General features: G+C 60.0%; 2 protein-coding genes across 4 annotated transcripts; one reads left to right on the top strand and one right to left on the bottom strand.

Annotated features, from left to right (window-relative positions):
• The first annotated feature begins 6,934 nt into the window (after positions 1-6,934).
• CDT1 (chromatin licensing and DNA replication factor 1) lies at positions 6,935-12,267 on the top strand. Of its 2 annotated transcripts, XR_011071492.1 has the most exons (11): positions 6,935-7,228; positions 7,694-7,819; positions 7,899-8,050; positions 8,550-8,747; positions 8,847-8,992; positions 9,150-9,250; positions 9,657-9,845; positions 10,133-10,273; positions 10,351-10,552; positions 10,918-11,522; positions 12,181-12,267. XR_011071492.1 is itself a non-coding variant. In XM_068528735.1 (10 exons), exons 1-10 carry the CDS (start codon positions 6,998-7,000, stop codon positions 11,079-11,081), a joined length of 1,650 nt encoding a protein of 549 aa, XP_068384836.1. In that variant the 5' UTR covers positions 6,935-6,997; the 3' UTR covers positions 11,082-11,547. The 2 variants fall into 2 exon arrangements, 1 of the variants encoding a protein (XP_068384836.1); XM_068528735.1 differs by lacking the exon at positions 12,181-12,267 and having other exon boundaries at positions 10,918-11,547.
• Positions 11,720-14,139, bottom strand: APRT (adenine phosphoribosyltransferase). Of its 2 annotated transcripts, none has more exons than XM_068528737.1 (5): positions 14,018-14,139; positions 13,776-13,882; positions 12,562-12,695; positions 12,222-12,300; positions 11,720-12,105 (listed from the first exon to the last, which is right to left on the bottom strand). In XM_068528737.1, exons 1-5 carry the CDS (start codon positions 14,095-14,097, stop codon positions 11,963-11,965), a joined length of 543 nt encoding a protein of 180 aa, XP_068384838.1. In that variant the 5' UTR covers positions 14,098-14,139; the 3' UTR covers positions 11,720-11,962. The 2 variants fall into 2 exon arrangements, with proteins under 2 accessions (XP_068384838.1, XP_068384837.1); XM_068528736.1 differs by having other exon boundaries at positions 11,720-11,971.
• Positions 14,140-14,667: the final 528 nt, after the last annotated feature.

The following is a 14,667-nucleotide window of genomic DNA, read 5'->3' as shown; positions in this document are numbered from 1 at the left end:
GTAGCTACTAGAAAAGTTTAAATTACACTTGTGGCTCCTGTTGCATTTCTACTGGCGAGCACTGCTCTGGACACCCAGTGGAGCAAGACACAGAGCATTCCCCCGCCTGATCTGAAACCACGCGGGAGTTTCAGGCCCAGTTCCCTTTTCCAGAACTCTCCCAGCAGCCTGCTGAGACGAGGTTCCCTTGAGGTCCTCCTGGTAGGATGAGGAGACCAGGGCTTGGCGGGGAGAGGAGACTTCCCGAGTCACTCACCCTGGGGGAAGCAGCCTCCCTCTTTGTTCCATCCAGGGATGGCGTCCAAGCTTGCCTGGTGGACCAAGTGCAGATCGATCCTGGCTGAGACCCAAATGCCTTCACTGAAGGTGAAAGCTGCCTCCATACTTGGCCACGGACCTTGCATTACAAGCCAAGACCATTAAAAGCTCCCCCGTGGCTGCAGGTGAGGCGCTCTCTGCAGGGCCCAGGGGAGTCCCGGAAAGCCTGAATTCCACCACTAGTCTCTGATTCCGGTCTGGTCTCCGGGGAAGGAAGGAAGAGCGGCAGACTGAGAGGCAGAGGTCGGGGTGCAGACAGAGCTCCCTGGCGCACCCGCTCTGTGCCCCGTGAGTCTCGGCCTCTTCACCCCAAAATGGGGTACCGCTTGTAGGTTTGATTTGAGGGGTGAGACAGATAAGGCGTTCCAATCACAGGGACCAGGGCCTGCACACAGCACACCTCAGCAGAGGCCAGCTATTCTTGTTTTCTGAAATTGCTTTAAAAACGGTAAGGCGCTACACACCCCTGGGTGATGGTCGTTACGTACAAATGGCGCCAAGGTAGAGCACGTGGGGACCAGCCATTCATGCCACGCATGTATTGAGGTGGCAGACTGGCCGGAACAGCACCGGGGGTGGGGTGGGTTCTAGGGAAGTTCGGGAAGGTCAGACATGGCTGTGGTCCAAACTCAGAACCTACTGCAACTCTATTCGTATTTTGGAGCGTGGCTAAAATGATGATGATGGTGGTGGTGGTGGTGGTGGTGATGACGGCAAGCCCCATATACTTTATTTATTTTTCACTTTTTTTTGGGGGGGGGCGGGGGCCGTGCTGTGCGGCTTGAGGGATCTTACTTCCCCAAGCAGGGATCGAACCTGGGCCCCAGCAGTGAAAGCGCAGAGTCCTAACCGCTGGACCACCAAGGAATCCCCAAGCCCCATCTATTTTAAGTGGCTGTGGTCCGGGCATTGTGCTAAGCACTTTACCCACATTTAATCCTCACGAGCCAAGTAGCATTACCATCCCTTGTTACAGATGAGAAGACTGAGGCTCGGGGTGGTGCAGCCACCTGTGTGGAGTCACCCAACCAGATTCCACTTGGGCTGTTTGACTGCAGGTCCTGGCCTTTACCCATCCAGACCCCAGCTCTGCCTCACGAGCCGTACACCCCTAAAAATTTCTGAGGACCCCTAGGGGCTTCTGTTGATGTGGGTTATATCTATCAGTATTTGCCATATTAAAAATTAAAACTAAGGCTTTAAAAAATTTATGTATTAAATCATTAAAAATAACAATAATACATCCATGTTTTATAAATGAAAACTAATTGTATTTTCCAAGACAAAAAATTTTAGTGAGAAGAGTGGCATTCCTTACCTTTCTGCCACTCACTTTAATGTCTGGTTGAATAGGAGACAGCTGGATTCTCACAGCTGCTCCACATCCAATCTGCCGTGACGAGTTGTTTTGGTCAAAGCATGTGAAGAAAATCCGGCCTCACATTGGGATGTAAGCAGAAAGGCGAGGAGCATTGAGGATGCTGGCTGAGACCAGGGCACAGTGACAGGTTGAGTGACAGCACCAGATTGCCAAGGTCTGTAAGGTTCAGCTGCAGCCTAATGAGAGGCCACATGTGGGGAAGAGGAATTCTGCAGGAAAAGCAAATGGGAGACGGTGATGGTCCCCTCGATCAACCTCCAAGTTGAAAGTTTAGGTCAGCCCACAACTAGTGATGCTACTGTATGCAGACCCAGAACAGGCCCTGCTGGCAGAGATGAAGCCCACGGGCCTCTCAAGGAGCTGGTGGAGGGACGGAACCAAGTCACTCCCAGTCAGGGATGAGGGCCACCTGGGTGGGCAGATAGGCTCTGGCTCAGCCCGCATGGGTGGGCCAGCCAGCAGGGGCCTAGGTTTGAATTTCAGCTCAGCCACTTGCAGGCTGTGTGGCCCGAAGCAAGTGGCTCAAGCTCTCGGGCCTCAGTCTTCTCATCCATGAAACGGGCGTTATCGGTAGCCATCTACATCCTAGGTGGCTGTGTGGATCAGATACAGAGGTATGTGTAAAGCTCTCAGGACTATACCCGGCACGTGGTAAGCACACACACTTTGGCTGTTAATATTCAGTGCTTGAATCCCTTCTCCTGGCGGTCCTTCATCACCAGAAGCTTGCTACCTCACCTCTGGACAGCTCATCCTGCAATGTGACCTTGACCTTGCTCCGTCTAGAGGTGGGGCCTACGTCTCCTCCCCTGGAGCCCGGGTGGACCTTTGCAACCCCTTCGTCCCACAGGAGGGGCAGAAGTGGCACTGCAGGACTTCCAGGGCTCTGTCATGAAAGGGGCTATGCCCCGCATGATCTCTGCTGCAGGGCCTTTACACTCGCAGTTCCTGCTCTGGATTCTCTTCCCTGGCAGCTCCTTCTTGCCATGCAAGTCTCAGTTCACATGTCATTGCCTCCAAGAAGCCTCCCTGAACCCTCAGATGTACAGTGGCTCCCCCTGGCACTCAATCCCACGGCCAGGTTTCATATTCTTTATCTGAAATTCTCTCTCTCTCTCTTTACAACTAGTTTCTCTCTCTCTCCATTAGAATGTGAGCTCCTTGACAGCAGGGGCCTCATCTGTCTTGTTCTCAACCTGGTGCGTAGCGGGTCCTTAGCAGCCAGGTTCCCAGGGGGCACTCAGTAAATACTGGTTGATAAAATGAATGAAGGCACATTCCCAGATCTCCAAGTTTCTCCGGGGTAAACACCCACAGACAAGGGGTCTAGCCCCTCTGCCATCTGGTCTCTCTCCCATCCAGGCATTTCAGCCATGCTATATCCTCTTAGCGTTCCACACCTATAAGCCAACCTGACATGTCTGGTGGAACCCTGTCAGAGAAGGGCTTTCACCTCCCTTCTCTGTACTTTTACTAATGCAGCCTCATATGGACCAACCTTTTTGACCATGCTTTAATCAAGGCTCTTTGGGTTGGAAGAAATAGAAACCCACTCAGAGGCACTTTAAGAAAAAGAGGCAAACGTATAGGAAGGAATCAAGGCTACCTCATAAAAAAGTGGGCCTCACAAGAGACCAAACTGGAAACTATTAAAAACCATCTGACAGGGCTTCCCTCGTGGTCCAGTAGGTAAGACTCCGTGCTCCCAATGCAGGGGGGCCCGGGTTCGATCACTGGTCGGGGAGCTAGATCCCGCATGCATGCTGCAACCAGGAGTCCACATGCTGCAACTAAAGATCCCGTGTGCCGCAACTAAGACCCGGCACAGCAAAAATAAAACAAAACAAAACAAGGCAAACCACAGCTGAGTTAGCGGCTGCCTGGCTGTCTGTCTCTGGGGCCACAGGGTCCCTTGCTCGCTCTGTCTCCACACACATGGTGGAAGGTGGCTGTCCTCCCCCATCTCACTTTCTGCCACCAGGGGAGACAGAAGGGGGTTCTAACTCCCAGAGTCCCAGGTCCCAAAAGAGGCTCTGATTGGCTCAGCTGTGCGCCTCTCAGACCAGGGGGCGGTGTTGGGGAGGGGCGTCGCCCAGCGCTGCCCCAGCTGCCAAACTCCATCACTGCAGGCGGGTGGGCAGTTTTCTGAGAAGCAGCTGGCCCCAGGGTTGAAGCCACCCCAAAAGGCCTGCTCTCCAGGGGTGACATTAAAAATACGCCACAGTGGCACAGCCAGACCCTGTGCCAGGGCATGGACGGTGGCCATAGCGGCGGGGCGGGTCCTGAGGCCCCTGCTGTGGGGCCGCCCCCTTCCTGCTGGCTGGCTGTGAGGGGTCGGTGTGCTAAGTCCCCAGACCCCCAGCACTTCCCACCCCTCGTCCCACCCCTGCAGACAAGGGTCACGCTCATGTTCTGGACTCGAGACTCCAGTGAGCGTCCTTCTCAGCCTCAGCTCATCCTAGAGCCACTCAGGGCTTGCGAGGGCCCCCGAGTTGCCCCCAACGGGAGTAAGTCTGTGCAACGCTTTCCCTTCCCAGGAGTCCCCTTGCGGTGGACACGCCTGGCGGCGTGTGCCTATCACAAAGCATGTGGTGGCCAGGCGGGAAGGCAGTCCCCTCCCGAAGCGTCTCCCTGGATTTCTCAGGACCCTGGGGCCTGCCTGGGGCCCCACACAGCTCTGGGAGCGCATGAGCCAGCGCCCACGCTGTGGCTCCAGGCTGGTGGGCGGGCAGGTGGCAAGACGTGTGAAACGCCGGTGGCGCGTGCTCAGCGTCGCGGAAACCGGGGAGGCCTCCGGGCCGCTTCCTGCCCATCAGCTTATCTACAGAGGGCAGGGGCTGGGCTAATCGGCAGGCGGGGGGCCCGAGCGCACAGCCACTAGTCAGGTCCTGCCGCTGCCACCTCTCCAGACCAGGTGTTTCTCTGTTTTCAAAACGTGAAGGAGACTGGGAAACCACCTTGTTGCACCCTCTCTCTCCTTATGAGAAGCTACGAGCCGGCCGAGGTGTACGAGGTCCCCTTATCGCCTCTGGTCTCAAGAAGAGGCTATGCCTGCGGCCTAGGCTCCCAGGCAGGTCTAGACTCCCACACGCTGTCCCTCTTTAACGCACAGCAGGCTCCACTTTGACTCAGGGTGATGCCTGCCTACAACCCCCAACCACTGTTTTGATTAAAAATGCGTTTTATGGAAATCAAAACTACAATGAGGTATCACCTCACGCAGGTGAGAGGCTTCCCTGGTGGTCCAGTTCAATCCCTGCAGGGGGCCCAGGTTCAATCCCTGGTCAGGGAACTAGATCCCACCTGCCGCAACTTAAAAAAAAAAAAAAAATCCTACATGCTGCAATGAAGACCCAGTGCAGCCAAATAAATAAATACTAAAAAAAAAAAAAAAAGTCTACAAATAACAAATGCTGGAGAGGGTGTGGAGAAAAGGGAACCCTCCTGCACTGTTGGTGGGAATGTAAATGGGTTGCAGCCACTATGGAAAACAGTATGGAGGTTCCTCAATAAACTAAAAATAGAGGTACCATACGATCCAGCAATCCCACTCCTGGGCCTATATCCAGACAGACTTTAATTCGAAAAGATACATGCACCCCTATGTTCATAGCAGCACTATTCGCAATAGCCAAGACATGGAAACAACCTAAATGTCCATCAACAGATGAACAGATAAAGAAGATGTGGTATATACAGACAGTGGAATATTAGCCATAAAAGAGTGAAATAATGCCATTTGCAGCAACATGGACAGACTTAGAGATTATATACTAAGTGAAGTAAGGCAGAAAGAGAAAGACAAATACTATATGATATCACTGATTGGCAGAATCTAAAAAAAAAGTGATACAAATGAATTTATCTACAAAACAGAAACAGACTCACAGACACAGAGAACAAACTTGTGGTTGCTAACGGGGAGTGGGAGCTGGAGAGGGTTGGATGGGGAGTTTGGAGTTAGCAGATTCAAATTATTATATATAGAATGGAGAAACAGCAAGGTCCTACTGTAGAGCACAGGGAACTATATCCAATCTCCTGAGATAAACCATAATGGAAAAGAACATATAAAAAAAGAATGTGTATGTATAACTGAATCACTTTGCTGTACCACAGACATTAACACGTTGTAAACCAACTATACTTCAATAAAATAAATTTAAAAAAACACACTTTACTTGGTGGCTCAGAGTACACACACCAAAACAAAACTGTAACAAAATGTAGCCTTAAAAATGCTGGCCTCGGCCCACTAATAACTTGCTACAGGCTGCTAACAAAATATGGATCTAGTTGCTGTGCCCTTTGTAACATGTGGGCAACGATGCTTCTCTACCAAACTGTCTCATCAGCCCCCAACTTTCTCACTCTTGTCATTTTGCAAGCACCACCCCAACTGACGTTTCTGTTCCTTTAAATTTTACTTTTGTAGAGCCACGATTCATGCTCCTTACAGAAAACCTGGAAGAGATGGCAAAGTGAAACTCCCGTCTCAGCCCTCACCCCCTCCCAAAGACAACCCTTGTGATTCAGTTTCCTCCCAGACCTGTGGTCAGACTTCAGGACCGGGCTGACTGCATTTTTCTGTAATTCCACAGACATTGAGCCTGCCAGATAACCCAAGCTTCAGGCTTTAAGAACTTTCTTTCCAATTTCGCCATTTGAGAGCAACTTTCTCTTTCAAAATAACAGCTTGATTGAAACATAACCTTCACCCTTAAAGAAGTGTGCAATTCAGTGGTCTCGGTCCGTTCGCCTAACTGCCGAACACCTTCTTTCGAGGCGCATCCACCAGCCTCAGGGTCCTGGTCCGGACACTGGGCGCCAGGCCAGGCCCAGGACACGCCGAGACGCCCGCCCCCGCGGCCACGTGTGCAGCGCCCTCCCAGTCCGCGCAGCCGGGCGCCAGCTTCATTGCACCGTATTAATTTAAATTTCAGGTGGAAGCAGCGTAGCATTTTCCTCTTTGCCAGGACAGCACTGGCTCGGCGCCCACCCGGAACCGTGCCGGCCAGCGCACACCCACCCAGGACTCGGGAAACGGCACACTGACCGCCAAACAACCCCAGACCCTCGCTGCGGCGCATGCGCGGTAGGCGCAGCCCGAGAGGGCCAGCGCGCACGCGCCCGGGCCCGTCCATATTGCGCCAACCCCCTTGGCCGAGGCGCCGATGGTTCCGCCCACGGCCGGGGCGGGGCCAGGGCGCGGCGCGAAAATCCGCGGGAAAAGCGGCTCCACTTCCGCCTGCGGTCTTGCAGTCGCGGTCCTGCAGTGCCGGTCCCGCCGCTCCCGCCATGGCGCAGTGCCGCCTCACCGACTTCTTCGCGCGCCGCCGTCCTGGGCTCCGGGACAAGCCGACGCGCACCAAGCCGGCCTGGCGCACCCCGAGTCCCGCCAAGCCCGCGCCCCGCGCCCCGGCCCCCGGCCCCGGCAGCAGCCGCAAGCGCGCCCGCTCGCCCGCCGAACCCACGCGCGACGAGCCTGCGCCGCCCGCGCGCAGGAGGCTGCGGCTGCCGGCCAACGCGGTGAGAGCGCGGAGGGGAGGAGGAAACTGAGGCCGGGGAGGGGGGACAGACGGGAGGGAACTGGTGGAGCGGTGGGGAGGGGGCGGGGCTGCTGGAGAGACCTGCCCAGGAGGAGGGCACCGACCCGGGTCGAACCCAGGCCCCCCGCGGGAGGAGGGACTAGGGCCAGCTCACGCGCACCTGGCAGGCGGCGTCCCGTAGCCTCGCGGGGCCTCCCTTCTAGAGGACTTCCAGTGATGGGGGGCGTGCCTGATCTGACAGATGCTGGGGGAGGGCCAGAGCCCAGCGGACTGGTAAACGCCAGGTTCGTCTGCGAGACTGGGCGAGGGGTCAGGCCTGGGTGACTCGACCTGGCTGTGAGTGGGGCGTGGCCTAGTTAACCAAGGGGGCAGGAGAGCTGCTTTCTGCGAGATGGTGCACCCCAGAGTCTTGTGGTTTCATCACCTTTGGGGTCCTTCCCACCAGGTCGCTGGCCCTAGTTCCCCAGCTGCCGCTGGCTCCCCAGAGCACTCTTCTCCCCAAAGCACGAAGACAAAGAAGGCCACCCTCTCAGCCAGTCAGCGACCTTGCCTGGCAGCCCAGGAGGACAAGGTGAGGAGGCTGCACTGAGGGCAGGGGAGGTGGACTGGCCTGGGGTGACAGGCGGGCTGACAGCACTCTGTGTCCGCAGGTGCCTTCCAAAGTCACTCTCTCTGAGCTCAAGTCGTGCCTGCAGCGGGCACAGGAGCTGGGGGCACGGGTCCAGGAGCTGAAGGCAAGTGCGCAGAAGAATGCTGGGGAACCCAGCGCGCCGGAGGACAGGGGGCACCCAGCCGGGCTGTGGTGAGTCTTGGGAGGGCGGCTAGGCACCCAGGAAGGGGTGGCCTGGTGGGAGGCCTGGCGGGGCTGGGCTGTGGTGGTTCGGGTGGGGTAGGGCCGTGCCCTCCAAGGAGTCAGCGTGGTGCAGTTGTGTCCGCCTCCGTCTGTGAGAGGGCCAGCTCCTGCGAATTTCAGACCACCTGGACAGCCAGCAGTTACCGGGACCTGCTGCCTGGCACCGTGTCTGTCCTTCCAGGTCACATAGTTATCACAGGCCTCTTACAGACGAGGAAGCCAGGGCTGGGGATGGTCGGGGACCGCCCTGCGTGACAGCTGGGTCTGAGGCCAGGCTTTTGTCTCTGTCCCTGGTAGTGCTCGTGACCGGGAGACAGTGGGCGTGTAGGGGCTTTGTAAACTGGTGCGCAGTGTGCCCTGGGGTCTTCCCCCACCACTTTGCCTGCCGTCGGGTGCTGGAGGGGGTGGGTCTGGTGCTTCTCTCATGGCCCCGCTCCCTCCCTGGCAGTGGTGAGCAGATGCCTGCCTACCAGCGCTTCCACGCCCTGGCCCAGCCGGGGCCCCCGGGCCTCGTGCTGCCCTACAAGTACCAGGTGCTGGCCGAGATGTTCCGCAGCATGGACACCATCGTGAGCATGCTCTACAACCGCTCTGAGACTGTGACCTTCACCAAGGTCAAGCAGGGCGTCCAGGACATGATGCGCAAGTGAGCCGGGGGTTGGGGGGTCAGGGCCTCGTCCTGCCCTTGGAGTCTGTGTGCCCTCCGACCCCGGCTCTCTGACCCCCCCGCACCCTTGTGCCGTAGGCGCTTTGAGGAGCGCAACGTGGGTCAGATCAAAACCGTGTACCCCGGCTCCTACCGCTTCCGCCAGGAGCGCTACATCCCCACCTTCAAGGATGGCGTCAGGAGGTCTGATTACCAGCTCACCATCGAGCCGCTGCTGGACCAGCGTGAGTGTGTTGGGCCTCGGGTTCTTGCCCAGGACGCTGCACGGTTTCAGCGTGGGCGTAAGGCCTCGGGCACTGGGCCTTGTCTGAGACCTGTGGGGGTGGGCTGGGTGACTGGGGAGGCCCGGCCCAGGGGCTCAGGCCTGGACTCTCCCCACAGAGGCTGGCAGTGCGGCCCCCCAGCTCACGGCGTCGCACCTGCTGCAGCGGCGCCAGGTCTTCAGCCAGAAGCTGGTAGCCCGAGTCCGGGAGCATCACAGGGTGAGCGGGTGCCCCGGCTCAGGTCCTCACGTTGTCCCTGCTGTCGCGGCCCCATCTGCCGCCGCAGGAAATGGGCTCCTCCCGAGGCTGAGTTCTAGAGTTCTCTTAACCACTCTCCACGGCTGTCTTCTACTCGTGGGCAGGCGCGGGGCTGGGCGGGGACCCTGGCCCTGAGCAGACAAGCAGGGAGCTCGAGGCTGCTAGCCTCTGGCCCCGGGAAGCTTGGGGACAGTCCAGCGGGTGCTGCTGGGTGCTCTGTGCTATACCCTCAGCCCAGCTGAGCACCTGGGGCTCAGAGAAGTGAAACTTGCCCGAGGTTGCCCAGCTGGGACAGGAACCCGGACAGCTCTGCAAACCCACAGGCAGATGTGCCAAGGGTCACCTGGTGCCCCCCCTTCCCACACAGGCCTTCCTGGCCTCCCTGAACCCCCCCATGGAGGTGCCTGAGGACCAGCTGACACGCTGGCACCCCCGCTTCAATGTGGACGAAGTGCCTGATGTCGAGCCGGCCGAGCTGCCTCAGCCGCCCGCTGTGGAGAAGCTGGCCTCCGCCCAGGAGGTGCTGGCCCGTGCCCGCAGCCTGATGTCACCCAGGGTAAGGCTGGTGCAGGGCGGCCTGACCCCCACGTTGGTGCCTGACAAGCTCCACCCTTGGCCGTGGGCCTCAGGGTAGCTGGACATGCCCTCCCCACAAGCAGAGCAACGCCCACCAGGAGGCTCTGCCCTGGGGCGGTGAGCACAGGCCCTTGATGTGCCGGGGTGACCCTGGGCTGGACAAAGGACTCTTGGGGGGGGGTCCACACAGACGGGGTGTGAGGAGCCTCCCCTGTGGCTGAACCGGGGGGAGGCGTCTCCTGACCTCTCCCCTCTGACCTGCTCCAGATGGAGAAGGCTCTGAGTGACCTGGCCCAGCGCACGGCCCAGCCTAGCAGCCCCCAGCCCCCCAACCCGGCACTGCCAGCCACTCCCCCGGCCACGCCGCCTGCCGCTCTGAAGGGGGTGTCCCAGGCCCTGCTGGAGCGGGTGAGTGTTGGGCGTCCCCGTGGGGTGGTGGTGAGGGGTGAGAAACGACGCCCCCTGACCGTCCATGCCCACGGCAGATCCGGGCCAAGGAGGCGCAGCAACAGCTGGCGCGGATGACGCGGCGCCCAGAGCACGAGCAGCGGCTGCAGCGGCTCGAGCGGCTGCCCGAACTGGCCCGCGTGCTGCGCAGCGTCTTCGTGTCGGAGCGCAAGCCAGCGCTCACCATGGAGGTGGCCTGCGCCAGGATGGCGGGCAGCTACCGCGCGGCCATGAGCCCCGGTACGTGCAGGGCCCTCCCCACGTCCCAGATGAGGGCGGGCACCGTACCCTTGGGCTCACCTCCTGAGGCTGTCTGGCCCCCTCGTCTCCTGCAGCCTTGAGGGGCTGTTCCCACCCTCTCAACCCAACCAGCCTTGTTTCCCCTGTGGTCCCTCCATCGGCCCCCAGGCCCCGTAGGACTTGCCTGTTGCCTCCAAGGTCTCTGGTCCCTCAGCTGCTGGGCGCCTCCCACCGCGGGGTTTCCGCGGGAGGGCCAGCTCCTCGGCAAGGCTGTGTGGTCACTACTGGAGTCCTTCCTGATCTTGTCCCGGGAGGCCTCACAGGGCCCTGACACCCAGCCTCACGTGCCGCCCCCCCCTCCGCAGGGGAGATGGAGAAGCACGTGCAGCTCCTCTCTGAGCTGCTGCCCGACTGGCTCAGCCTCCACCGCATCCGCACGGACACCTACGTCAAGCTGGACAAGGCCGCTGACCTGGCAGGTGTCATGGCACAGCTGGCCCGCCTTGCCCGTGCCGAGGCGGCGCTGTGAGCCCGGCGCACAGGTGCCAACACTGCCGGGCCGCTGGGCCTGTGTCTTACTTCCACTAGGAACACGATGCACTTTGCCTTCCCTGTCCCGAGTCCCCGTGAGGGTCAGGGCTCTGGCTGCTGGGCTCGAGGGCTTCTGGCCAGTGTGGTGGAGGCCCCCCTCATACACGGTGCAGGGAAGTGGGGGGGCGCGGGGAGGGTAGTGTGGCTGGCGGATAACCCTCCCAGGTGTCCACGTGGGATCCTGAGGTGGTCCGGGAGTATCTGGGTGGGCTGGGTGTCACACAGGGCCCTCGTAAGAGGGAGGCAGGCAGATGGTGAATCTGAGATTGGAAGATGCCAGCAAGAGCTGAGAACCAAGAAGCAGGTTCTCCCTAGAGCCCACAGAAGGAACCAGCCCTGCCTACCCACACTCTGAGTTTTGTACTTGGCCTCCAGAATTGTAAGATAAAGTTGTTTGAAGTCCACACGCGTGCGTGATGAGTTACAGCAGCAGGGGAAGCCAGGGTGGGCTGCCCTGTGTGTGCAGACGGCGGCTCACAGGGCTTGAGAACCACCAAATGCTAATGTCAGAAAGCGCCCAGCCTGCCTGGTGGGCCCCTGCACCTTCCCACACTGACACTGGGGAGGAGACTCCGCTCTAGAAAGTCATTTATTCTCATTCTCATTCCACTGTCAACGAGCCTGCAGCTCCAGGCCTTGGGGCTTCCAGAAGCCCCAGCAGGCCCCCCCAGGCAGCAGCCCCGCTCAGGAGAAAACCACTTAGCCACAGACGCATAAGTACCCCCCGCTGGACTTCTGGTCCCCCTGGTGGCCAGTGGGGGTCGCTGCAGCCGCCCAGGCTGATCCTCTTTTCCAGTTGGTGCGGGGTTGGGGCCGGGGTCACTCGTACTGCAGGAGAGAGAAGAAGGGCACAGGCCCCAGCTTCTCCCTGCCCTTCAGAGAGGTCAGCTCCACCAGGCTCACGCACTCCAGCACCTGGGCCTGCAGCTGACCCAGCAGCTCACAGGCTGCACGCATGGTTCCTGGGGAGGGAGGGGTGGTGTGGAGACGGGCCCTGGGAAACTAGAGTGCTGAGACCCATCCTCCACCCCCGCCAGACCCTGACGCCGGGCCCGCTTCGCTGGGGGAAGATCCTCACCGCCAGTGGCGAGCAGATCATCCACAACCACCACCTTCTGCCCTGGCTCCAGGGCGTCCCTCTGGATCTCCAGCTCAGCCTGCAGATGAAAGCGGGCACGTGATCTACGAGCTTCCCCAAAACGGCCTTGGTGTGCAGAGCTCGGCAACTGACAAGGGGCCACCCCCTGGGCCGCAGTTGTTCCAACCCACCCTGTCTCCTGGCTCTGCCAGCCTGGCCCAACTTCTCAGCCTCTCTGAGTTCCCATGTCCACTCCAACCAACCACGGCAGCTCCACTGGAGTCCACGACTCTCCTTTTGGGAATGGAGGGTCCACAGAGGCAGCCCCCAGCCTTCTCACCTTCCCGTATTCCAGTGTGTATGAGACACACACAGTGGGGCCTGGCAGCTTCCCTCGCTTCCGGATGAGAATGCAGCCCAAGCCCAGCTCCTGGGCCAGGGAGGGACCAAACAGGAAGCCACGGGAGTCTAGGCCTGTCGGCGAGACCTGGGGTGTTGGGGGACAGCTGTGTGGTACAGCAGCATTGGGGTCCCCATGGGTCAGGGCTGAACAGTGACAAGTAGCCATCACAACCCAGGACACACAGCCTTGTTGCCTCCAGATGAAAGACCAATGACATCCATCCACTTTGGGAACACTGACAGATCACCTACCACACAGGGACTGCTGGGTGCTGGAGAGGTCAGGAGCTGGGCAGGAGCCACTCCGTACACGGCAGTGTAAATAGCCGGCAGTGTAAATAGCCGTATGGCCTTGGGTAAGTCACCTAACCTCTTTCCAAAGCTCAGCTGCTCACCAGTGGCTGGTGGTACCTGAAACACCCTTAGCAGGCGGTTCAGCGTCTGCCCCAGGAGCTTCTAGTCCAGAAGGAGAGGCAGTGACTGCGCCGGCCACCTCCGGGGGTGGACTGAGCTGTGATGGGGGAGCTCAGGGCCTCTTCCCCACGTGGGAGTGTGGTTAGGGAGGGACAGCTTCTGAAGGGAAGAATCCTCTGCAGGACTCAACAAATTGGAGCCCTCCAGCCTACAGGGCAGTGCTGTGGCCCCTCAGGGTATCCAAGAACCAGGAAGGATCAGGGGTGGGGCTCTCAAAGAGAAATAGGACCTGCCAGGATCTTCCACGATCTCCTGGGTTTTCCTAAAACCCACCACTGGGTACAGGACCTGGCACACGGCAGGCGCTCAACGCCCGCTGGTAAAACAAGAAAGCACGCTTGGCCCAGTGGATTCTGGTCAGACACCCCCTGGGGAAATTCAGCTCTGGGGCCCCATCTGTCGTGCCTGCCCTCAGCCCGCCGCCGGCACCCACCCAGCAGAGGCGTTCCCCGGCCGCTGGAGAGGCCTGTCGCGCCTCTCACGGCTGCAAAGTCGGGATGCGGCAACGGGTCTGTTCTTACAACCCAAGCACCGTTGGGGCATCTGGTGGGTCCCCTAGAAGACCCCCAAAGCCACCCTGCCCAGGGTAAAGGACTCCCGACCCTGCGCCCTCATAGCAGACGCGAGCAGCACCAGGGAGAGTCCGGGGACCCGGCGGACCCCTGACGCTCCACTTGCCCGCGATGTAGTCGATCCTGCCGCCGTGGGCCTTTTTCAGGTGATTAGCCAGGAGGCTGATGGAGGCGCGGAAGGAGTCGGGGTCCTTCAGGACGGGTGAGATGTCCCTGGCACGCAAGGACAGGCCTGGTGACTCTCGAGCCCACGAAGAGCCCACCGCGCCCCGACATCCCGGGTCGCGCGGCCCGGTCCGTCCCTCCGTTCCTCCGCCCGCGCGCCCCACGTGGCCCGGCTGCCCGTACCTGAACAGCACGCCGGGGACGGGGAAGTCGGGGAAGCTGCGGATCCGCTGCGCCACCAGCTGCAGCTCGGAATCCGCCATCGCAGCGTCCGCGCGTCTCCTGGGCACGAGCGGGCTAGTAGACTCCGCGCCTGCGCGGGGTGGGGGAGGAGCCCCCCAGGGGGCGGGGCCGGGCGCCCAAGGCGGCTCCGCGCCTGCGTGGAACGAGGGGGCGGGTCTGGGTTCGGGTGGGCGGGACCCACCATCTCCCGTAGGAGGTACCGTATTTCATCGAATCTTAATTGCGGTCGGTCTTAAGACACGTGCTTATTTCTTGTGCCCTGAACACTGGCGTCCCCGCCTCAAGGACGTTCGCGCGGGGCCCAGGTGCGAGTCAGGGTTGATGGAGTACGGCGTCTACGCAGCCCCGGCCGGACTTTCGGGGAAATCCTCGCCCAGTTCGGCCAAGCCGAGAGCGCCCCGCAGGTCTTCGGCGCAGATGTGGCCGGGACCCCAGGCCTCGGGCGGTGCGCACTGCCTCGCTCGCTCTTCTTCCCTCCCCGGCGGGTCTCGGCTGAGCTCCTGCAGCGCGGTGCGAGGGGGCCGGCGCGCGCACGGGGCGCACGGCGCACACACACGGCCCGGCCCTTTCCCCAGGAGCGCGCCGGTGCC

This window comes from Eschrichtius robustus, chromosome 19 (assembly GCF_028021215.1).
Source record: "Eschrichtius robustus isolate mEscRob2 chromosome 19, mEscRob2.pri, whole genome shotgun sequence".
Classification (NCBI taxonomy): Eukaryota; Metazoa; Chordata; class Mammalia; order Artiodactyla; family Eschrichtiidae; genus Eschrichtius; species Eschrichtius robustus.
The sequence above is the reverse complement of the archived record's forward strand: the minus strand, read 5'-3'. Positions and strand labels throughout refer to the sequence as shown.